The sequence below is a fragment of the Rhinolophus sinicus genome, linkage group LG06 (genome assembly GCF_036562045.2).
Source record: "Rhinolophus sinicus isolate RSC01 linkage group LG06, ASM3656204v1, whole genome shotgun sequence".
In the NCBI taxonomy this organism is placed as follows: Eukaryota; Metazoa; Chordata; class Mammalia; order Chiroptera; family Rhinolophidae; genus Rhinolophus; species Rhinolophus sinicus.
In genome coordinates, this window is record NC_133756.1 from 85,531,321 (window position 1) to 85,555,017 (window position 23,697).

The following is a 23,697-nucleotide window of genomic DNA, read 5'->3' on the forward strand; positions in this document are numbered from 1 at the left end:
GAATGTTTGCTTTCACAAGCTGATGGAGGGACTGAGTAAAATGATCTCAGGAAAACACTAGCACAGCACATGGCACTCAGTAAATTCCATTTAAGAACTCAAAACTGCTGGTTTCTCCTCTTGAGTGAGAACCAGATCTTGCATAGTTTTAGTCTCTTCCTCATAGTGGTGCCTCATCAGTCCAAATTAACAGTCACTAATATCTTGAATGGGAATAAAGGGAAGAGAAAGGAATTAGGATTTCTAAAGCTATTCTTTGATAGACAATTCTTGGTACTGCATTTTTAAAAAACTGGGAATGGTGGGGAGGAAAACATCAGGAATACAGGGAACATGAGTTTCATGTGACTCCCACAAATAACTAACTCTAGGCAAACAATTTCTCTGCCTGGTTTCCACCATTGTTTGATGAGCTGAGAGCCACGAGCAGAGGGTCTGTCCCATCAAGGTCTCACTGAACTGTGCTGGGGCATCACCAGAGCAGGAGGAGCCTGAGTGAGAATTTAGAAGGTAAACAGCCCCCTGCGGGAACGAGGCCACAGTGGAGCACGAGGTGTCCTGGCCTGTCCCAGCTCTGGACAGTCCCCCATTGGCATGCAGGTGGAGAGAGGGCCATTCCTGCGCTGCAGCAGGAGATAACTGAGTTAACCGCTTAGAAGGACAAGGCTTTGGAGGAGGGGTGCTGGTATTTTCTACCAAGCAGAGGCCTTGAAGCCTGTCTCTCTGCACGTTTTAGGAAGCGGGCACAGAGCAATGCCCCTGGGATGTGTAAGCGTAGACTGCCTACTCAGCAGCAGAGGGAAGGAGCTGGGTGTCCCATAGGAGTGGTTCCCAAGTCTCAAGTATTTAGGACCTAAAAAAAGTAACGTTATGTTTATCTTCATATTGCGTCTTAAACTTGGGGAAACTACTTGGATGCAAAAAGGGGCATCAGAAGGACGGCAGATCTCAGCACCTGGCGCTGCCACGGACTGGCTGTGTGACTGCGGGTACGTGTCCTCACCTGCTGAGGTGCAGTGCCTTCATCTATAACAAGAGAAAGTTGGACCAGAGACACTGAAGTCCCTCTGTAAATGTTTATGGCTATGCCACAGTCGAAGGACGACCTCATTCCTTCCTGCTTTCCCAAGTAGGAGCCACACTTAGACCCCGAGTGGCAAGGAACTCCAGGGAACTTGGAAGATGTCTGGGGAGGGGAAGAGATACAACAAAACCCTTACTTACTTTCTTTTTTTCAAAGTCACTCCCAGCTTCTTGGGACACAAAAGTATCTGTTAAGGTAAGTTAAACCTTCTCAAGATGAATTTTCCTGCTACTTTTAATTAAAAGTTCTTTAGAATTAAAAGGACACTATTCAGAAAAGGTTGAAAAAAAATTTCATTGACACTCCCCCCACTCCCTCCCCCTTTTCCCAAGGAAAAGAAAAAGCCGTTTTGTGCACAGCTCACCCGGCCCGCACTGTACAAAAGGAGGTGGACTGGCGGCAAGACACACGAGATGACCCTTTGACCTCGAACCGCTGACAAGTCCTCAATGGCATAAATACCAGATAATCAATCACATGCCAGGAGGGCGAGTCCCCCTGCCCTCGCCCCGGCGTCGGGGTTTATGAGAGATACACTGTAAATAGACACTGGCTTCTTAAAAGAGGCCCCCTCGGCATTCCAGGGGCCAGCCATAATCCCGAACCAGGCCCGGCCAGTTCCTTGACCATCTCGTTTTACAGCTTTCATCACAAGCTTATAAAGCGCTTTTCCCTTCCAATCCCCCACTGCAAAGTTGGGCTTCTGGTATGGAATGAAGCCAATCTTTCCCTCCCCACCCCCATCCAAGAGGGGACTCCGAAAATGACTGCAAATAAAGCTAGGGAAGTGAAGGAGCAGGGAATGGGGCAGGTCACCAAGGAAGCCCCCATGTGGTGGGGGCTCATAGGGGTGAGTGTATGTGGCAGGAGCCAACCAGGACCTGGAGAGGTGATGAGGACTCAATAATGATGACACTGGTGACCACAATAACAACAGTGATAACAGAAGCTAATAGATGCAAAACACCTGTAAGCGTCATACGCCATTCTAAGCACTTCACATGGATCCCATTATTGATTCTCAAAAATACCTCTAGGAGATGGGCCTATGGCCATTTTACAGATGAGGACGCTGGGGCTCAGAGTTCAAATAATTTACCCAAGGCTACAATGACCAAATGACCGGGAGGGAGGGATTTAAACCCAGAGAAGTGACTCAGGTCCAGAGACACCTCCATTCCATCTGCCACCTCGCTGCCTGGAAGGGGAAGATGTTGGAAATCAACCCTTCAGATCAAACAGTACTTTTGGGTCGTACCGCCAACAGGTGGAAGGAGGGATTAGAGAAAGTTCTGATGAATGTGGGTCTAAATTCAGCATCCAAATTTCAAGATAGGTAAGAACTAGGCTGGGTCAGAGGACAGTTTTAAAATCCAGCCCATAATGTCTGACCCCCACTGTCCTCTAGCCCACCTTGGACCCAGACGGTTCTGGCATGGAGCACCAGTCCTGATGTCTCTAAGGCAGCAGTGTTCTTCTGAACCTTGGCTCCTGCTCCAAAGAAGTTAACCAAAATCCTAAACCAGCCCCGGCAAACAGGGATGTGGGGGCAGGGAGAGGAAGACAGAGCCTCTTGGTAACTAATTTTGATAATGCTTTTGTGTCAGGGTCAAAGGTTAAATATGGCCACACTAATCCGCTTCTTCCAGAATGAGAGCACAAGGGAGATCTTTCTGTGGCTTAGCAAGAGGACCTTTTCTCGTTGCTGGAGAAATGGTACTGCGCAGGCCCACTGAATGAGGACGCCTGGCAGACATTCTCACGTTCTTTTGGACAGAACATCCCAGCTCCTGGCTGCGTAGTTGGAGTTATTTATTATTAGGACCTAGGTAAAGGAATGCAAAGTGGCACTTAAAAAATGTCAAGAGTCCCTCTGTCCCTCCTCACCCTCTTCTGAATAATGCTTCCTGAAATGCTCTAGAAAAATGAAGGGGGTAGAAAATGCTTGGGAAGCCCACACTCAGAAACTAAGAATTGCACACACAAAACGCCAGCCTTGGCTGTAACAGAAACCGTAATCACCACGCCACACGTTTGCTTCACAGAGTGCAAAGTACAATGTGCTTGCATTTGTATTATTTCATTTGAGCTTCACAGCAGGCCCATTAGGTAAGTGGGTTTTTTTAAGCCCATTCTACCAATGAGGAAACTGACCTTCTCAAAGGGCAAGCGACTTACCCAAAGTCTTGCTCCTAATAAGTAGCAGCACCAGGAAAAGAAATAGTCTTTGTTCCTGTGGCTGCAAGAGACGACAGGCATCTTCCTGGAAGACATATTAGGCTCCCCAGAAAAACAAGGGGCCCACAGCAAGAAGGTCAGAGGACTTCTGGGCCAGAAATGTGTCTCCTGAACTCGTTTTCCTGAAGCTTACCCCTGGGGAGGAGGTGCTTCTGAACTGACAGGTGCGAGAGGAGTGAACTGCGGAGAAAACTGGGGAAGCTGCCTGGGGGGCCTGAAATTGAGAAGCGCCCTCCTTTCCTCCCATCCTAAGAGCTAATGTCCCTCCTCCTGCACTGCCCCCCTTCCTGGTTGGGGGAACAGTCACCACCCCAAGGCAGAGAGGGGAGCTCCTGAGGGAGGCAGTCGCCTTGCAAGAAATGATTGTCCAAGTGTCAACAACCTGCTGCTTCCCAGAGCCACGGGGTCAGAGGCCAGGACAGAGCACAAAGGCTTTCCCGAGCTCAAGGGTCCAGGGAGAGGGGCCTCTGGGGGGTCTCCGGAATGCAGAGGCTCTGAATCCAGGCACCAGAGTCTCCTGTCTTGCCCTTTTATGTCCTTCCTCCCTCCACAAATTCCGGCACCACTAGCCTCAGAAGCAGGAGTCCCAGAAAGGAAAAGGATTAGTAGTAACAGCCTACATATACATGCATGCACACAAAGGTTTATTCTACAAGACGTGGCAAGTATCATTCCCCATCCCCACAAAGTAAGTTTACCCGATAGCAGAAGAGATGAGGGTGAGAAGAAAATTCAGTTTGAGCGTCTCCTCCGGCCTCCAAGCCTTCCCCGCTCCTTGCCCCCATTAGGGATGGACACCTGCCCTTCTTACATACTCCTCTGTCACAGCCCTCTTTCTGTCTGCGATCTCCTGGAGGGCAGGTGAGGCAGCCTACCTTTGGATGCCGGCATCTATGCCCTCCGTTGGTGCTCAAATCCCAGTTGATAGATGAGGAAGGAATGACAGTTAAGGGAATCTCTTCCTTCTGAAACTCTCCACACAGAGGTTATGGATGTGGAATGGTCTGCATGTGGGATCTGTCTCATAGTCCTACACAGATTACATTTAGTCAAAAATCCTAGGATACCGCTCCTAACTTCTTCTGCCCATCAAGTGACACTGAATACTTAATTACTGAACGGACCAGCTTGCTTCCCTCTTTATTTTCTTTAGAATTTAAAATATATTATAATGCTTTCATACAGCATGCCTTGTATGTGCAGGGGAGAATATGGCAGGTGCAATAGAAGTCACCAAGGGAAGGGAAGGGCCTGCGAGAGCGGGGAAGGGAGGTGGTGCAGAGGGCACAGGCTGGGGTGCACTGGCATTGCAGGACATTCTGAAGCCACAGCCCCTGAGGGTCCCGAGAGATGTCACAATTACAACAGTACCCTAAGTATGAATTGTGCCCTACACCTTACAAAGATGCTACTCTTGCCAGGATCATTGTGGTCTCAGATCTATCTTTCAGATGTAGAGGGCAAGTGTGTTATAATTTTTTAGATGAGGAATCTGAGACTTGCAAACATTCAGTGACTTGTCCAAGGCCACACAGCTGGCAAGTGAAGAGCAAAAAATCTGACTTCAGACAAGAACAGATTCCCCTTTCCTGCTTCCAGCCAGGAAGCTCCCTTTACTGCTTTTGCTTTGGTTAACCATACAACAAATACTGAGTGACTGCTCATACAACATAGTACAAGGGCCCAGGGACCCAAAGATGGTTTAGACCCTAACTCACGGAGTAGCAAGACAGCCATACTGAAGGGGAGTAATGTCCATGGTGCAGGAGACCAAAAGGAGGAGGCACTTCCTGCTGCTTAGGTGGGGGAGGGTGTGACAGAGAAGGACACTGTCTGTCAGCTCCAGGTGCTATAACAAAATACTGTGACTGGGTGGCTTATCCAACAGACATTTATTTCTCCCAGCTCTGGAGCTTAGAAGTCTGAGATCAGGGTACCAGTATGGTTGGGTTCTTGGTAGGTGCTCCTCCTGGCTTGCAGACAACCGCCTTCCAGCGATGTCCTCACATGGCAGCGAGAGAGAGGGAGAGAGAGGGAGGGAGAGAGAGGGAGGGAGAGAGAGACAGAGGGAGAGAGAGAGAGAGAGAGAGAGAGAGAGAGAGAGAGCTCCAGTTTCTTCCTCCTCCTTATAAGGACACTAATCCCAGCATGGAGGCTCCAACCTCACAACCTCATCTAAACCTGCCCAAAGGTACCACCTTCAAATACCGTCACACTGGAGATTAGGGCTTCAACATATGAATTTGGCAAGGGATGGGGGGACACAAACATTCAATACATAACTGACGCACTTGAGCTGAGAAGAATATGGCAAGCACACAAGACACACGAGAGTGTGGGAATTAGGGGAAGATACATGGAAGAGAAAAACAGCAAAGAGGATGGGAAATTGTACGTTGTTCTTTATGGACACATTGTAGAGGACAGCTAAAGATAAGGCGCGAGACTCTGATTGTGACACACTTCCTGGCCACGCAGTGGACTCTGCCCTTATCCTGTCCAGAAGTTCTCACCCTGCCATACATCTGAATATCCTGGGGAGCTGTATGAAACATTACGTCTTGGCCCCACGCCGGAGATTCCAAATGAACTGGTTTGGGGTAAGAGCCCTTGCTTTAAAAACAAAAAACGAAAAACACAAAACACTTCCCCAAATGATTGTAACGTGTAGCTGGGGTAGGACAACGAGCATGCGCTGAAGGAGGAGCACGGGAAAGACCACACTGGGGGAGCATGTTAGATGCCTGAGCCATCCTGTCCTAGAATACAGGGCACCACTAAACCTGGGCTGGACCCACAGGCTTGGCATCCATGCCTCCTGCCGTCTCGGTCTGATGGAAATGGGGCAGGGATTCGGATACAATGGGGCATTACAACACCATCCTAGGTTCTTCAATGATAAACCTGTCACCTGGGGTCCTTTCCCAGCGTCAGCTGCCTTTAGACCAATAAGCTGCAGCCATCTAATCTCATGCTCCCGGACAATCTGGCAGAGATATAATGTGGGGAAATACTGTGTGCAGGGACCATGGGTTTCCGGTGGCAGTAGAAAGGATTTCAGGCACCCAAAGGGATATGACACACTACAGACACCACTCTAAACCCGTACGGCGCTTATCATATTGCCTTGTTCTGTTAATTATCCTTTTAGATACATCTGTGTTTTCCTCCCTAGCAATGGTTAGCTTTTTGAAGGCAGGAGTTGGGTCTGATTTTTCTATTTTGTAAAAACTCAAGAGTGCTTAGAACAGCAAATAGCTAGTAGGTAAGTGAGGTCTGGGAAACTCCAAAGCATCAGCACTATGCTTGCTTTGGGCTCCTCAAGCCTGCAGGGGCCCTGGCAGCTCTCAGTGCAGACCCTGACCGATGGATTGCCAAGGAGGCCGCATGGGACAGAAACTCTTACTCCGGAGATTTCCAGGAAAGAGGATGAGGGTTATTTTCTGGAAATGGCAGAGTTGTGGGTATCCTGAGGGACAGGAGGGGTGGTCCAAGACCAGGATTCCTGGGTTCTAGTGTGTCTAATGTGCTGTGTGATCATGGGCAAATCCCTGAACCTCTCTGTGGCTCAGGGTCACCCTCCCTATGCCCTTTGCTCCAGTTTGAAGCCCGAGTCCACCAATGTTAGAAGTCTAAACCTCGAATTAGGCCCTTCCAATCTGAATACACCCTAACACTGGGCCTAATATATGGAAATGGTAATTCCAGGCTCTACTTTTGGAAGGTGCGGAATGTAGCAGTATAACTCACCATTGGATGAAGCAAGTCCTCTGAGCAGCAGCCAGGCCCCCTCTTGGCAGCCAGAAGCACAATAGATGGGGGGCCCAGAAGCATTCCAGAACAGGGAATCCAAGCTATGGCGCCTGATGAGGTCAGGCCAAGACCTCACCTTCTGGACCACCTCTCTAGAGACAGGGATCCCAAGTAATTTCAAAATAGAAAAACACTTGGCGCTCATTCATTTGTCAAAAACCTCAAGTGTGTTTCCCAGAGGAGAGAAGTCAGAGCGACTTCAGGGCCCAAGGGGCAGCTTTCAGATGCAAAGTCTCCCCCTTTTCAATTCCTGTAACTAAAATGAATATGGAAAAGATAATTACCTTTAAAACATACTTAATACTTGAACACATTATCTCTACCTGCAGAAAAAGAATGTTATCTGATGGGATCTTCCCCATAAGCTTAATCAAATTGCTATCTTAAAACTCTCTGGAGTCCTGTGAAACAGTAATAGAAAATCCAAGGCAGAGGCTGGAAGCATTTTATATTTGTTTGGCTGAGGGGGAGCATCCCATCTGACAATGGGCATTTAGAGACAGAGTCATTTCCCATCTGTAATGGATCTTCTCCCAGCGGGGGCAGGGAACATTTTGTCTGACCCAAACCTGCAGTCCCTCTGTTAGGTAACTTTTTCTAATATTCAGGGAAGGAAATTCCAAAAGAAAAGTTGTTTTTCTAATATTTGGAGTTCTGCTCCTGAAGGAAATCTTTCCTACTTGGGCCTGGGACACGTAACATACGGAGATGCTTAACTTGCTACTTAACTCTGGGTTGTTGTTTTTTTGTTTGTTTTAGCTTTTTTAAAAAAAATTGTTTTAAGTGTGTCTTTCCAGGACCCATCAGCTCCACGTCAAGTAGTTGCTTCAATCCAGTTGTGGAGGGCGCAGCTCACAGTGGGCCATGTGGGGATCGAACCGGCAACTTGGTTGTTAGAGCACCGCGCTCTGACCAACTGAGCTAACCGGCTGCCCCACTCTGGGTTTAACTTGGCAAATAAATTGATGCCTTTATTTTCCTCGGGCTGCCCAGCCCCAAGGCAGTGCCATTCGTTAAGTTAGTAAAGGAGGTAAATTACCTGCCCACACCCTGCCCAGGGCGAGTGGCCATTTGCAAGGCTGGAAAAGACCAAAGGGAAACAGCTTCTGAGAAGATCGAATGTGAGGACTGGGTATGTTTCCAGCATCTCAAGCTTGCCTAGAATGGCCAAGTAAACAGCTGCTGCAAAAGTGCCTGGCCAGCCCAGTTTATCTTGTTGACAGAAGAAGCGATAGGTAAGCAGTGATAAAGTGCTGCATCTCTGTTAGTCACTTCTCCTGCCTGCAGTCCCTGGAAGGTCCTTCGGCTACGCGGCCTGGTCCTGCACCAAAGCACGGAGGGCAAAGGGGGCATCCCAGTGCTCAAGTAAGACATACGTATCAGGGCTTACAGAAAAAACATGAATGGAGGCAGGAGACACTACTAAGAAACTGTTCAAATAATCATCAAGATACAGGTTTGTTGGCATGCTAACAGCTTACAAAATAGCACGCAGTGTGTTATCGCCTCGTTTTTGTTTAAAATAAAACAGAAAAAGATGGGACTACATACAGAAGACACATTTCTTTTGTTTACGTGTATTTTCCAGTTTCTCCACACTAAACACATATTACTGTGTGAGTGATTCTTTTCGTAAAACTGGCTCCATCCTGTCCTAGTCCTGCCTTTGGCAAGAACGACTCCTCCAAGGCAAAAAAATAAGGGCTGGCTTTTCTTCTTGAGATCTGCACAGAAGGCAACTCCCCACTCTCCTTCTGACTTTGTGGATGTCCGTCACATTCTTCTTCGTAGAGGGTCCTGACCTGATTCCTTCTTCCTTCCCAGCTCTAAAAATGGAGGAATGGGGCATCTGAGCCACCCTCGCCTTGCTGCTTTCTAGGAATAGAATGATTCCAAAGGCGCCACAGGTCCCTCATTGTCTGAACAGTCACTATCATGCAAACTGCCACCTCTCTAGAAACTCCTGTGAGGCAGCAGGCAGAGGAGATTGGGCTGCGTGTGTAAAAACATACCTGGAAGTTGCTTTCTATTTCAGTTGAGATACAATTCACAAATCATAAAATCCACCCTTTTAAAGTATACGACTGAATGGTTTAGAATGCACTCACAAAGTTGTACAACCATCACCAACACTACCTAATTCCAGAACATTTTCATCGCCCCCAGAAGAAACTCCGCACACATTAGTTCTCACTCTCCATTCTCCCTCCCCTCAGCCCCTAGCAACTAGTAATCTGCTGCTTCTACAGAGTTGCCTATTCCGTACATATCACATAAATGGTATCATACAATAGGTAGCCTTTTGTGCCTGGCTTCTCTCATGTTGGTTTCAACATTCATCATGTTGTCGTACGTATCAGTACTAAATTCCTTTTTACCGGTGTGGCTGAATAATATTTCACTGTGCAGATACACCACATTTTGTTTACCTGTCATCAGCTGATGGACATTTTGGGTAATTTTTATTTTTTGGCTATTGTGAATAATGCTGCTATGAACATTCATGTACAAGTTTTTACGTGGATGTTGTTTTCAATTCTCTTGGGTTGGAAGTTACTTTTTTAAAAATAAAATCTGTTTATTAGGTTGTCAGTTTTCTCTCTCCCACATTAAAACAAGATAAAAGAGTACAAGATATTTAAAGGATGATATAAAAAACCTGAAACTTCCAACGGCTTGGGTTCCCAGTAGCTGACAGTTGCCCGTCCTTTTTGCACCCCAGTCTCACACACATACTTTTATTGTGACGTTTTCTATCCCTCTGTCCCTCCCCCAGGGCTCCACAGTACCCCCACCCTTATCCCACAGGCCTCACCAGCCCTGTTCATCCTCTATGCAGGAATCTGTGCTACAGCATATGAAATATTTAAGCTGCTTTTCTAAATATATACATTATTTAGCCTACAGTCGATAAAATATTTACACTGTTTATTCCTCCCACCCCAAATATCTGCATTATTTACAGTACAATCATGGAAACATTAACCTTTGTTTTCTGACGTGTACATTTTCTCCCTATTCCTTAGTGTCACTGGGTGGGTATGCAGAAGCTGTGAGAAGCAACAGTGAGTTCTCTTGACCAAACCACAGACCAGGCCCTGAGAATGCAGGCGAGAACACGGTGTCCCAAACCAGACGGACAGAATGGCAGTCACATTCTGTGATTGTCACCCCCATGGGACCAGGGGCATACACCACAGAATTTCCAGGGGGCAGTTTTGGATGCCAAGCATAGTGCCCCACTATTGATGACATTTAGCTGCTCCCAGAATCTCCCATTCTGAGGAATGGGAACTCATTCCTATTTATCCCTGGCCTCAGTCACCTCTCCAGGTGTGACTTCGGTCCTCACTTACGTGTAATGAAAATCTATGGCTACCCAATTCCTCTGTCAGGCCCTTTGTGGACTGGGACAGCTGCTGTGACCTGAGAGCGCTGGCGCAGGCCCGTTATTTCCAGAGCACTGAGCTCTTCATCTGGCATTTATCTGTCCTAACAGTGGGAAACTGAGGCACGTGCCAGTGCAGCTGAGATAGTAACGTCCTGGATCTCTCTCAAAATCTATTTACTTACACCTGTAGCCTTTTCTTTAAGTCCTTCTCCGTGGAAAAAATGAGACTCAAAGGTGATATTTTTCTTATTTATATAGTGTGACCTTAATTTTTAAAATCATATAAATGGTACATATATCTGTAAACAATAATTATTATACAATAAGTAAAAATAAATAATAATTATTATTCAGAAATAGATAAAGCAGAAAGTAAAACCCTCTCTGCTCTGTAATTCTAGTCTCTAAAGGTAACCACTTGATATAGTCTTAGAGAATCTCACAGGATGGCTCCTGTATTTTTTATTAAATGAGAGAGCTCACACTGTATGACCTGGCTTCTCTAACCAACTTTTATCACCGAAATATCATGACATCTTTCCGTGTCAGGTACATAATTAAAGACTCCTTACCTTTGGACATTTAGGTTGTTCTCAGCTTTGTAATTACATATAATGTTGTAATCAGTATCCCTAAGGGAAGCTAAAAAATTTATCTTTGGAACCTAAAGGCCAAAGCTGGGGATGAAACAACCAATGGGGGGGGGGGGTGAGCATCTGCTTCACTGTCCCAGGGGTAGGCTGACCCTGGCTCAGCACAGCTCTGCAGCACACACTCTTAGACATCTCCGACGCAATGTCAAGTGTGCAGTCAACTCTCATGTGCTGGTGGTTTAACTCAGAAGAGGTTTTCCCTTCCTCTTCCTCCTCCTCCCACCACCTCCACCCGCCTTTGGTACCTCTACTTACCCTGCTTCTGTTTTGAATCTTTAAAATAATGTGACAAGTTAATGATGGTACAATTATCTAAATGTTTAACAGACATGTTATCTAAGTGAGTCGGATTGAGATTCCATCCCGCTGACAATAAACATCAATGGTGGAGCAGAAAGCGATAGGCAAATTATAGCAAACCCTGCAATTTCAATGCTATTAAATTTGGAGGAATAACAGCCTTGAGGCCTGTAAACTCTGAATAAAATAGGCCCTTGTGTTTGTCCAACTATTAAATCAAAATGCTACCAACATCCCAGAAAAAAAACAAGGCAATTTATGGCTTTTCAAGTTTCAGTTACACATTGGTTTTTATTAACTCCTTTCTTTCATCGGGCAGTAGTGGTGTCACAAGGAAGAAGGGAGGACAGTCAGAGAGAAAAGGGTTGGAGCTGGCGAGTGGGGTAGAGGGAGAAAGGAGAACCATGGGGGACTGGGAAGAGGAGCTAGGAGAGGTGAGTGGGACCCGGGAGTCAGGGGCTGAGGCTGATAACCAGGACTCTGGCGTCAGGACCACGCGGACAGGAAAGGAGAGAGGACAATGGGTGCCCCAAAAGCCCCATTACACTCACCCCAGGGGCCCCTAAACTTGGATCCCAATGCTTCAGCTGAATGAGACATATTAATGAAGCCTCTCTGGGCCTGAAGTCCTCGTTGGTGGCACAGGTGGGAGCCTGCCTCTTAGAGGTCCTGTGATGGCTATGTTAGAGAATCCGTAACAAGTGGCAGTGCTGGGCAGCCCAAGCTCTGAACAGCAGCTCAGAGATAAAATTCTATCATTCCCCTCAAATTTCTAGGATAGTTTTTAAAAGGCAAAGATCTTCATGTTTAACCCCTTTCCAGACACAGAATGCACTTAAATTATTATTGAATAAGTTTCTAAATAAAGTGAAAGAAATACTTGTCACCTGGGGAAGGACAGAAACTGTAGACATCTGAAAAGAGTAACAGTGAAAAGCCACCACTTAAGGCGTGTTCCAGCCCTTGGGCTAAGCATGTCGCATGCGTTCTTTTATTTAGTCCTTCGGCAACCACACATTGTTAGTCATAGTTAATAAATGTGAAAACCGAGGCTGAGAAAAAGGTAGACCATCATCACAAAAATGAGAACCTTAGGCTGTGCTTGGGACCACGGAACCCCCCAGACAGTATTTTTTGCTTGCCTAATTCCCACGCCAACATTTGAGAGGCAGAGAAACAAAGCAATTTATCCCGCGTCATAAAGCAAGCTTGTGACAGAGCCAGGACAAGAACTCAGTTCTCTCCTTTCTCCTAATTCTTCATTGCTTTCAAATGCCATGCTGCCCCCACATAACAATAATGGTCCCCTAGGTGGGGACCTTGTGACTCCTGCTGGCTGTGGTACCTGTGTCCTAGGGCCCAGTGTCAATGTCTGGCACGAAGCAGATGCTCAAGATGTCTACTGAGTGAATGAGCTTCAATGTCTTCTAACTAAACCTGCCTTGGGTCAATTTTCCTCCCTGCATCCCAAGAGAGTCAAACACCACCGATCCCCCCGACGCACTGCCCAAAGCAGCAACACTTCACATAAAAAGTACTGAGGTGACGAATGGACAGAGCACAGAGAATTTTTAAGAGAGTGAAACTATTCTGTATGATGCAACAATGCTGCCTACATGTCATTCCACACTTGTCCAAACCCATAGCATGCAGAACACCAGCAGTGAACCCTGCTGGAAACTGTGGACTTAGGGTGATTAATGACGTGTCAGTGTGGGTTCATCGGTTATAACAATGTACCAATCTGGTGGGGATGTCGGCAGTGGGGAAGGCTGTGAGAGCGGGAGAAAGGGTACACGGGAACTCTGTACTTTCCAATCAATTTTGCTGTAAATCTAAAATTTCTCTAAAAAAAATAACGTTTATTAATTAAAAAGAAAAAAGCACTGGGGACCCCTCCAGAAGGGCCTGGGAGCCACTAGGGTGAAGAGCAGAGAAGGATAGCTTGTCTGGGCCAGCAGGTGACAGCTGGGCTGTCCTTCCCTACTCCATGGCAAGCAGCTCCAACGGAGCTAAGAGCCCCGTGCGTGAAAAATAAAACTCTATATTAGGCATCAAATACGCCTTTATAGTAACAGCATGAAATGAGGTCAAGAGTGAGCCTATGCTGGTACACAAACTATACCAACAGCAGCACCTGACTCTCCCTCTCAAAGTGTCTCTGACGTCCTGAGGCCGTTCCCAAGCTTGAGCTTTCTCATGTTCAATTCCTTGGCACACCACGTGAAATGCTATACAAATCACCCCTGATATTTATAAAAGTCAAATGCTATTATGTTTTTAATGGGGAGGTCATGCCAACCTGCAAGGAGTCCACGTGTCCATGTGATAACCTGTCCTCCCCAGTGCCCTCCAGCGTGGGCAGGGGTTCGAAGCTCGCTCTGCCTTTTTTTCCATGCAAAGTTTTAGATCAAGTTGTTTCTCATCATCTATCCTCTCACCTTTCCCCTGGCTCTTCTGGGGCCAGGCACCAGAAGGCTGCCCTTGGGAGGTGGGGCAGAACAGTTGCTGGTTTTCCTACCGCTGTGGGACAAGGGCCAGCCACCCTGACGCAGTTCCTCAGTGCCCAATGCTGCCCCTTGTGCCAGATCCTGGGCAGGAGAGTAGCAAAGCTGGCAGCCACTCTGAAAGAAGGAATGCTGTTGCTTACCAGTTAAATCCCCTCCCTGCCTGCTCCTCCTGCCACCCCTCCCATGCTCACCCGTCACAGTAAGTCCTCCAAACAAGGACTTCATTTTCTAGTCTAAAGTTCAGAGCCAGAGACTGTCCCTGAAGCTTTCCCCAAGCATCATTAATGTTATCAGGAGTGAGGGGGTAAGCAGACAACACCAAGGAGGGGGTACAGCTCTACACCTTCCAAGGTGGTGGTCATAGAGCACCAGAGAGAGAGAGAGAGAGAGAGAGAGAGAGAGAGAGAGAGAGAGTCATCGCTGCTGCCTCCTCCTTCCAATGCTACAGTAAAGTGCCTCCTAGCCTCCTTCACACTGGAAAGGAGGGGGCCTGTGGCAGGGCTCCCTCCAAAGGGGAGAGCAATCCCCCAGCACTGCTAGCCTTGCTGCTAGGTGTGTTAGCTCTTTCTGGACTATAGGAACCTCTTGCAGCCAACACAGAGAGGATGAGAACCAACATCTCAACATTTGCATCTGTTTGAGTGGCCTCCTCTGTGGCACAGGAATGTGGAAACTAAGCAACTTTTTCTAGGCCAGTAAAAGAAAGTCCTTATTTTGTAGTCAGAGCCTTGGATGAGAAGAACTCCTGGGTCCTAATTCTAGCTTGGCTTATTAGTTCTTAACCAACCCCCTTTTTCAAATGTGGCCCTCTGAGTCCTGGTTTCCTAGGCTGTTGGACAGGCAGAGCTGACCCCCTGGTCTGTGCATTAGGTTCGACACCCAGGCCCCCACTGGACGGGAATACAGGGCTATGGTGCAGGAGCCCGAGACCCACCTCCTAGCTCCACCCTGGACTGGTCTTCCTTAACCTTTCCCGGTCTTAGTTTTCTCTAGCAAAGATTGGTAGGAAAAATGTCTATATTTTAGAACTGTAGTAAGAACTTCCTAAAATCATAACTCCAAGTAACCCCCCTTAGAATACGGCTAGTATACTATCTGTACCCAAGGCACGCTCTCCTTTCATATTCATTTCCTTCAGAACACTATAACCTTAAGAGGGCAAGGACCAAGGTTTGTTCACCATTAGGTATTGGGACCACAAAGCCCCCTGCACATAGTAGGTACTTTAAAATTGAGGGAATAGTGAATGCAGCGATGGCAGAATGAACCAGCTGCATAGAGTACTCTGATCTGCAGCAAACACAAGTCACTAACCTTGCAGACTTGATGGGGCAGGTTAGGAGCTGGAGGAGAGAGGTGAATTGCTTTGGGACAAGTCTGGAGATCTAGTTCAACCTGTGTCCTGGGCCTCGAAGGCTTCCATTAAGATTCCTAGCCCCAGAACTCCTTAACCCAGGAATGACTTTCGCTATCTTGTGTCTGCCTCGTTTCCTCCCCAGGGCTCTAGAGGGCACAGATGGGATGACATAGACGGTCTTACTTTAAGAAGGCACAAGATCCAAAATACCCAGGTTCCTGATGGTAACACACCTGAACCAGGACATATCAGGAGACTCAAGATTCCCGAGCCTTGAAAGGTAACAACCCATGAGGCTTCCTCTAAGATGTGCAGGGACCGTTCCTGGTGTTTCTGGGGCGGGTAGACACCTGCTTAATGCTGATCCCAGCTCTGTAGCTTGTCTGGCCTAGGTTTATGCATCATGTTTAGATAGCGGTAGGGATGGTCCCCTTGAGCAGCTTTGGGCATTCCAGGAACCAGGGCCTTAAACAAGAAGAACTTCATCCCACCCTCACCTCCCCCAACTGCACTTAGAGTGCTCCAATAGCTGTTAGCAGTGTGGGCACATGGGAAATGGCCTCCTCGCCAGAGGACACGTCGGATCCTAGAAGATCCCATCTCCACCTTGGCAAGGCAGCGGTGCTACACCATTCCTATTCCTCCACCACCATTACCACCAGCCTGGCCCTTCCCATCTCATGTACCCCATGGACAGAAATGGGTGTCCTTGAAGGCTGCTGAAGAAGGTCATGATGATGCAACGACAGGAACCAGCACCATCATTTACTGAGAGTTTACTCTATGCAAGGCCTATGCTGAGTGCTTCACCTGGATTATCAAATTAAATCCTCACAAGAATCCTTACAGGATAGACGCTATCATTGCCCACATGTGACAAAGAAGAAAACCAAGGCTCAGAGAAATTAAGCGACCTAAGATCAAAAGCAATGGGGCTGGGATTTGAATCTAGACAGATACTAGATCCCAAGTTCTGGGTGTCACTATGCATCAAAAACCCTATTTCACATTGTGACTTCACATTCCAATGGTCCCTCTTCCCTGAAGCCTACAGGACAAACCTGATCCACCCTATTAGGGCCCAAACTTGCCTAGTGAGCAAAGCCCTCTAGAGATCATCCTGTCCACTCCCCTGCCTTTCGGCAGGTCCACCCTCCCCAAGGAGCCATGTGCCATCTGCCTTTCTTGCTCCTTGGGCTCTCGTGGTCTCTGGCATTGCCCACAAACACCAGCACTGGCTCACCTCCCCATGTTCAGATCCCGGGAAGGCGGCTGCTCTGAGTTCCCTACACATGGATTAAAAGAGTTGAAGCTTCCTATAGGCCACCTCCAAGACCTCCTCCCTCCCCCAAAGGGCATGCTGAAAACTGACCTGAGCCCCTCGCCTTCAGCTCAGCAGTCACGGGATCTCCCCTGACCTCTAATTAATGCCACCCAGTCCCATCTGTTGCCCCCAGGACTGTTCAAGTCCCAAATGGGGATGTATAGTGGCTTGAACAACATTATGATTTGTAAAAACCACTCCTAATTAGCTTGACTTTGAATAAAGAGGGTAATTATTTTTAAATTTATTAACTGCTGCCTGGCCGGAGAAGTTTCCAGATCAAATGACATGGAGAAGCTATTTCTGTTCAGTGATGCAGCAATTTATATTACTGATCGGTCATTAAAACCTCTGGCACAAAACCACTTGTGTTTCCTGAGCCAAGATAGTGTCCATGTGTCAAATTTCAAACCCAGAGTATAAATTAAGCCGTTAATGGTATTTATCAGTTTATCTGGACTTAGAGAACTACTGACTAATTTAAGACCTTCCTGATACAGACCTTCCTCCAGCGGTGCGCTGGGTGTGCATGTCCATGTGTACGTGCATGTATGTGTGTGTTCTCACTTTTTATTTTACTGAACAGTGTAAAAAAATTCTGATGTGTAAATGAAGTGCCAGCATCTCAGGGAGCTGCATAGCTGTTAATCCCTCACTGCTCTGCAACCGAAACATTCTGGAAGCAGCAGTGTTTTGCAATATGTATTTGCTATAATATAAAAGGTGTAAAGTGATTTCTGTTTATCTCCTCAATGTCTTCACTGTACCAAAACAGAAAACTGAAGTGTGACAAAAAGCCTGAGCCCAGCCCAACCGTAAGTGTGACCTTCCAGAGCACCAGCTTGAGCTCACCAAGATCTCAGAGGGAGGGCAAGGTGGAGTCACACATACCAGGACAGAAATCCATGTTAAGTGGGATCAAAAGGGTCAGATGTGAAGATGACATTCTTTTGGCTAAAATGGAACTGGAGATACTTTCTACGAAATTCATTTTTCCGTGTCAAGAATCCATGGACGACATCATCATCACGCTTCTGATGCAATGCTACATGTTAGCTCTGTGACTTCCCCATATGGCGGCCTGAGGCGCAGAACTCCCAGACCCAATCTGTTTCGGAGCAATTGTATCCTATCTGGGGAGGGGGACATGGGCATCGTGATGTTGAGGAGTCTTTAAATGGGTCAAAGGGATCTAAAGAGGCCTGCCCAGGACAGGACCATGAGCTAAATGGTCTCTGACAAGCTCTCCCTAAACCATTTAACCATAGACCCATGGACAACAGTAAATCAAGGTGCAGGCAGCTGGGGAGTAGTGAAAGAGAACTGAAGTTGGGGTTGGGTCAAATTCCAGCTCTCCACCTCCCAGTGGGTGGCTTCTAGACCTCCATTTTTCCATCTGTTAAATGGGTATAATAGAGGAAAGTGTTTTATAAACTGAGGTATCAGGAATCTAAGGTGGCATTACCATGACTTTACTCTCCCAGAGTTTCCATTCCTCTTCCTTTTCAGAGTTCCCCCCCTGCTCTCCTGTTGGCTCTCCAATGATACCTGGCACCCTGCTAGCTTTCCCCAGGCCAATAACTTTAGTGCTACTTTCAATATTCCTTATAATTAATCCTCTCCCTTCCTCCTGAAGGGGCGGGGGTCCCTTTTCTAGAACAGAGATGGCAACTAGGTTTCAAAGTGTGTTCTTTCATTGATTGTTAGAGAAATCTGAGGTGTTATCTGGGTTTCCCCGGAAATAGCACTATTAAATGATAAACAAGCTTTGCCATGTATCAGGAAGAGCCACCTTGTTGCCAACCCTTTGCTAAGGGTAGGGTTCCTGTTCCATCTCTGCTCAGTAGAACGCAGTCTGCCTGCACCAGGAAGTGGCCAAATGCCCCACACCATGCAGGGAGCTTGCCCAGAGCCCACACGCAGGCAGGGAGGGAGTCTTTCTCAAAGCATCTGCCTTGATCTCTCATCCTTAGTTTAAATTCATTTTTTCATTCCTCTCACCTTTCAAGAGCTCTATGTATTCAACCTGGAGATAAAGCAAAAGTAAGGCTGAAAGCTCTGAGCCCCACCTGCGCTGTAGGAGGGCTTGGCGTTGTATTCCTTTTGCAGGTGAGCAGACTTGAAAGGCAGAACGGACGAGTAACAAGTCAAAGTTATTCACCTACCAGATAGTGGAGTTAGAACCCCTGTCCCAGCTTCTGACTCAAACTTGAGGTTCTTTCCAATCATATTTTAAACAAATATCCTTTTCTGGAAAGCGCCAACCACTTTGAAGTTCTCAGTGACTTAATAAATCCTAGAAAGGCATTGGTCCTAAGACGCCGCCTGACTTCCAAAGTTGAATCACTATTCAAACTCTAAAACTAGGCTGAAAGTCATTACTACCACCGAATTGTACACTTAAAAATTAGTTAAAATGGCAAATTTTTATATGTTTTACCAATTTAAACATTAACAGAACACTATACCAAAAACTGTTGAAATGTACATTTTAAATAGGTGAACTGTATGATATGTGAATCATATCTCAATAAAGGTGTTGGGGGAAAAAAGGACAGGGAGCGTGTCTGTGTTGCTCACCGCCGTATCCTCAGTGGGTGCCAGGCACACAGAAGGTACTCAGTAAGTACCTGGGGTCTGCTTGTGAACAACATGGCCCTCTGTTCATCCCGCAGGGACTCAGCCTTTTCCCCTGGCCCTGGCTGAGCGGGCAGCTTGCTCCCTGCTGCTGTAAATTTAATCTGGATGGACAGAGTTAAGCTGCTTGGCAAAACGGGCCCACAGCTCAGTCTCCCCAGCCCCCAGGTCAGAATTCTCAGAGTGGGATTCTTGGTTACATGTGACCTAGCATAAGAAATTTGCTGGGACCCTGGGAGACCTGGGTGCTCCCCTAGCTTTCAAGATAACCAGCCCTGGAACCCGGAGTAAAATCATCTGGAGTAAAATCATCTGGCCAAGTCACTTTTTCTGTAACTGGGCCAGGGAGATGTTGACTACAATGACAACTCACCTAGAAAGCTTTCCTCCACTACCATAGGCTAGGGGGATAGGGCACACCACTCCAACACCCCTGATACCAGTTTTGGGAGGTATGTTTTCACTCAGAAGAGGCAGATTTTGTGAGGTGGCAGGACAAGGAAACACTGATGACAATAATTACAGTAGCAGCAGCTGACTGGTCTTCCTTCTTCCACTCCAGTCCCCCATGGCAGTTTAGTAGCTTGAATCCAAAGATGGCTGACATTAATTCCTCTTTCCCTTTATGTATCTGTCATTCCCCCTTGAGAAAGGGAGTCTAGTCTTCCATCCCTTGAATCTGGGGCTGACTTTTGCCTGTTCTGACCAATAAAACATGGCAGAAGTGATGCTGTAAGCTTCTAGTCTAGCTTTTAAGAGGGCTGGCAGTTTCTGCTTCCTGACTTTGGGAGCCCCAAGCTGTCATGTGAGACGTCCAGGCTATGGAGAGGGACCACAAGGAGCACCGAGAATCAGGCATGTGGGTGAGGAAGCCGTCTTGGACATCCAGCCCAATCCAGTCTGCAGATGCCTCCACCCCAGACACTAGCTGACTGCAACCACATGCAAGACCCTAAGTGAAAACTGCCCAGTTGAACACAGTCAACCCACAGAACTGAGATAACAACACACTGTGTTGTGTTAATCTACTGTTGGATTGGTTCCTTGTATGGCAATTGATAACTGAAACACTCCAGTGGTCAATTCGCAACACAGAAGCCAGGCTGAGCTTTTAAACACACATAAATCAAGTCATGTCATTCTCCTATCCAAAACCCTCCAATGGATTTTTTTCTCCCTTCTCTGTAAATGTTGTGTGCGTGTGTGTACGTGTGTGTGCGCGCGCAGCTTTATTGAGATATAATTCATATACATACCGTACAATGTGCAATTCATGCTTTTCAAGTACAGTTGATCCTTGACCAACACAGGGGTTAGGGGTGCTGACCTCCCACGCAGTTGAAAATCCACATACAACTTTTGACTCCTCCAAAACTTAGTTTTCCACGGGGGATTGGTCCCAGGACTCCCCAGAGATACCACAATCTGTGATGCTCAACTCCCCTATTTAAAGCGGTGTGGAACACCGCATACAGTTGGCCCTCCACATCCACACACTCCCAGCTGCAGATCATAAACAGTACAGGTATTTATTGAAAAAAAACAAAAACCCACATATAAGAGGACCCATGGTGTTAAGGATGAGCTGTATACAGTTCAGTGGTTTTTAATATATTCAGAGTTGTATAACCATCACCACAATCAATTTTAGAACATTTTCATTACCCCCAAAAGACCCCCCCTGTACCCATTAGCCATCACCCCCATTTCCCCCCGGCACTTCCCCAGCCCCTGGCACTTACTAATTTACTTTCTGTCTCTATAGATTTTCCTATTCTGGATGTTTCATATAAATAAAATCATACCTGAGTTAATATATATGAAATCATGGCCTTTTATGTCTGGCTTCTTTCACTGAGCATCATGTTTTTAAGGTTCATCCATGTTATAGAATGGTATCAGTACTTCATTCCTTTTTATAGCCAACTAATAGTCCATTGTATGGAGAAACTACCTTTTGTTTATCCATGCTTCAGTAGGCGGACATTGGGTTATGTCTACTTTTTGGCTATTATGAATACTGCTGCTATGAAAATTCACATGCAAGTTTTTGTGCAGATGTATGTTTTCATTTCTCTTGCTTTTTAAAGAATTTCCAGACTGTTGTCCAAAGCAGCTGCACCATTTTGCATTCCCACGAGCAGTGTTCGGGGGTTCTGATTTCTCCATCCTCGCCAATACTTCTTACTTTCAGTATTTTTATTATAGCCACATCCTAATGAGTGTGAAGTGGTATCTCACTGAGATTTAATTTGCATTTCCCTGATGGCTAATGGGGTCAAGCATTTTTTCATGTGCTCATTGACTGTTTGTCCGTTTTGGGAGAAATGTTTATTCAGCTCCTTTACCCAATTTTTTTATTTTGGTTAGCTGTATTTTTATTATTGAGTCATAAGAGCACTTTATGTTTTATAACTTTAAGTCTCGTATCAGATATATGATTTACAAATATTTGAAACTTTTACGTGGCTCACTCCCTCACTTTAGGATACTGCTGAGATGTCACCTTCTGGTCTAAAATACCACTTTCTTCTCTGTCACTCTCTACCCCTTATCCTGCTTAATTTTATCTTATTACCACTTACTATAACCTGAAATTATATTATACACTTATTTACCTAGACTGTCTCCCTATTAGAATCTCAGTTCCATGAGGAATGCTGTCTGTCTCATATGTTATTATACCTTAAATGCCCCAACAGTGCTGGGCACATTGTAGGAATTCAAAAAATATTTATTCAATTAAATATATCTACTACTGTTTATTGAATGCTTACTAAGAGCTTAACACTCTGCACAGCACTTCAAATAAAATATATAATACCTAAAACAACTCTATGCTGTGCAGTAGGTACTATAATTACTCCACTTTTCTAACAGATGAGGAAACTCAAATTAAGACAGTTTGAGTAACTTATCGATGGTCCCGCATATACCATGTTTCCCCAAAAATAAGACCTAGCCGGACAATCAGCTCTAATGCATCTTTTGGAGCAAAAATTAATATAAGACCTGGTCTTATTTTACTATAATGTAAGACTGTGTCTTATATAGTATAACATAATAAATGTAATATAATATAATATAATATAATATAATATAATATAATATAATATAATTATATTAATTTTTCTTATATTAATTTTTGCTCCAAAAGACGCATTAGAACTAACTGTCCAGCTAGGTCTTATTTTTGTGGAAACACGGTAGCAAGTGGTAGAGCCAGGATTAAACCCAGGCAGTCTAAGCCATACAATCCTGTCCCCTCTATTCACTTTGGCAAGTCACTTTCCCTCCTCTAAGCCTCAGTTTCCTCACCTATGACACAGGAGTAGCCTCCTACCTTGCAGAGTTACTGAAAGGTTGTCCAAACGAGATCAAGGAAAGCACTGAGGACAGTGCCTGGCACATGGTGAATACTCAGTAAGTGTAAGGAACGCTGATGATGATGACGGGACAATGACAGTCATGCAGATTACAATGATGAGCTGATGCTGTGAAATCAATGCTTTGAAATCAAATAAAGTGATATCGTTGCTCGTTAATATTGTTCAAATACACCCTTGGTACAGACTGCTATCTTTTTAGACAATGACTGACTCTCGCAGAGGGAAGACCAGCCCAGTGTGGTCACACAAGCGTTTCAGAGTGAGTCACACAGAGTACGAGACGTTTCCTGACCCTTCAGAGGAAAGGGGATGCTTAGACAACATCACAGACTTTCTACGGTCTCAACAAGAGCGTACTAGAGGTCTCTGTAAAGATGAGACCTCAGTGGCCTGTTAGAAGCAGAGATTTTGGCCTAATCCCGGGTGGCTGTTCTTAAGGGGCAAAGTCACACTAGTAAATTCCTGCCCAGGCAGCAAGAGTACCTGAACCTGGCACAGCCCTCCCCACGCACAGCTCCTCCAGGAAATGGCCGGATACCACTTCGCTGAAAGAGGGCGCCATCAAGGTACCTGATAGCCATGCATTGTCACGCTGTAGAGGTCCTGGCGAATGGGAATCAAAGCCAACTCACCAGTATGGGTCTGCCTGTGTGTCTCCAGGGCGTCCTCCTTCGAAAACTGGGCCCCGCACTGATCACAGACAAAGGCTTTGGCACCCGCTGAAAGAAAGGGTAGGTGGTTACTTATTATCAAGAGTAATATTACATTAGGAGGTGGGGGTCCTGGGCCAAAATCATGTAGGTGGAACTGAGGGAGGGGGATGAATACCTGTGAAGGGTCAGGAATAATCCATGGCCCCAGCAGCCAGCCCAGCCCTACCTCTAAAGGGTGATCAGCCACCCAACTGAACTGCAAATACCCCCATCTAAGGGCCTCCCAGAGAGAAGAGGGAACAAAATCGGAATAATCAAGACAAACAGAGATGGGCTCCAGATGAGATG

At 46.3% G+C, this 23,697-nt stretch overlaps 1 protein-coding gene across 5 annotated transcripts in view; it reads right to left on the reverse strand.

Annotated features, from left to right (window-relative positions):
- The window catches only part of ZBTB16 (zinc finger and BTB domain containing 16), a 186,809-nt gene that overhangs the window by 38,610 nt on the left and 124,502 nt on the right, over positions 1–23,697 (reverse strand). For all 5 annotated transcript variants that reach the window (XM_074335449.1, XM_019753309.2, XM_074335451.1 and 2 more), the window contains exon 4: positions 23,329–23,415. In XM_074335449.1, coding sequence (XP_074191550.1) covers positions 23,329–23,415 — 87 coding nt within the window. The remainder of the gene's footprint in view (positions 1–23,328; positions 23,416–23,697) is intronic.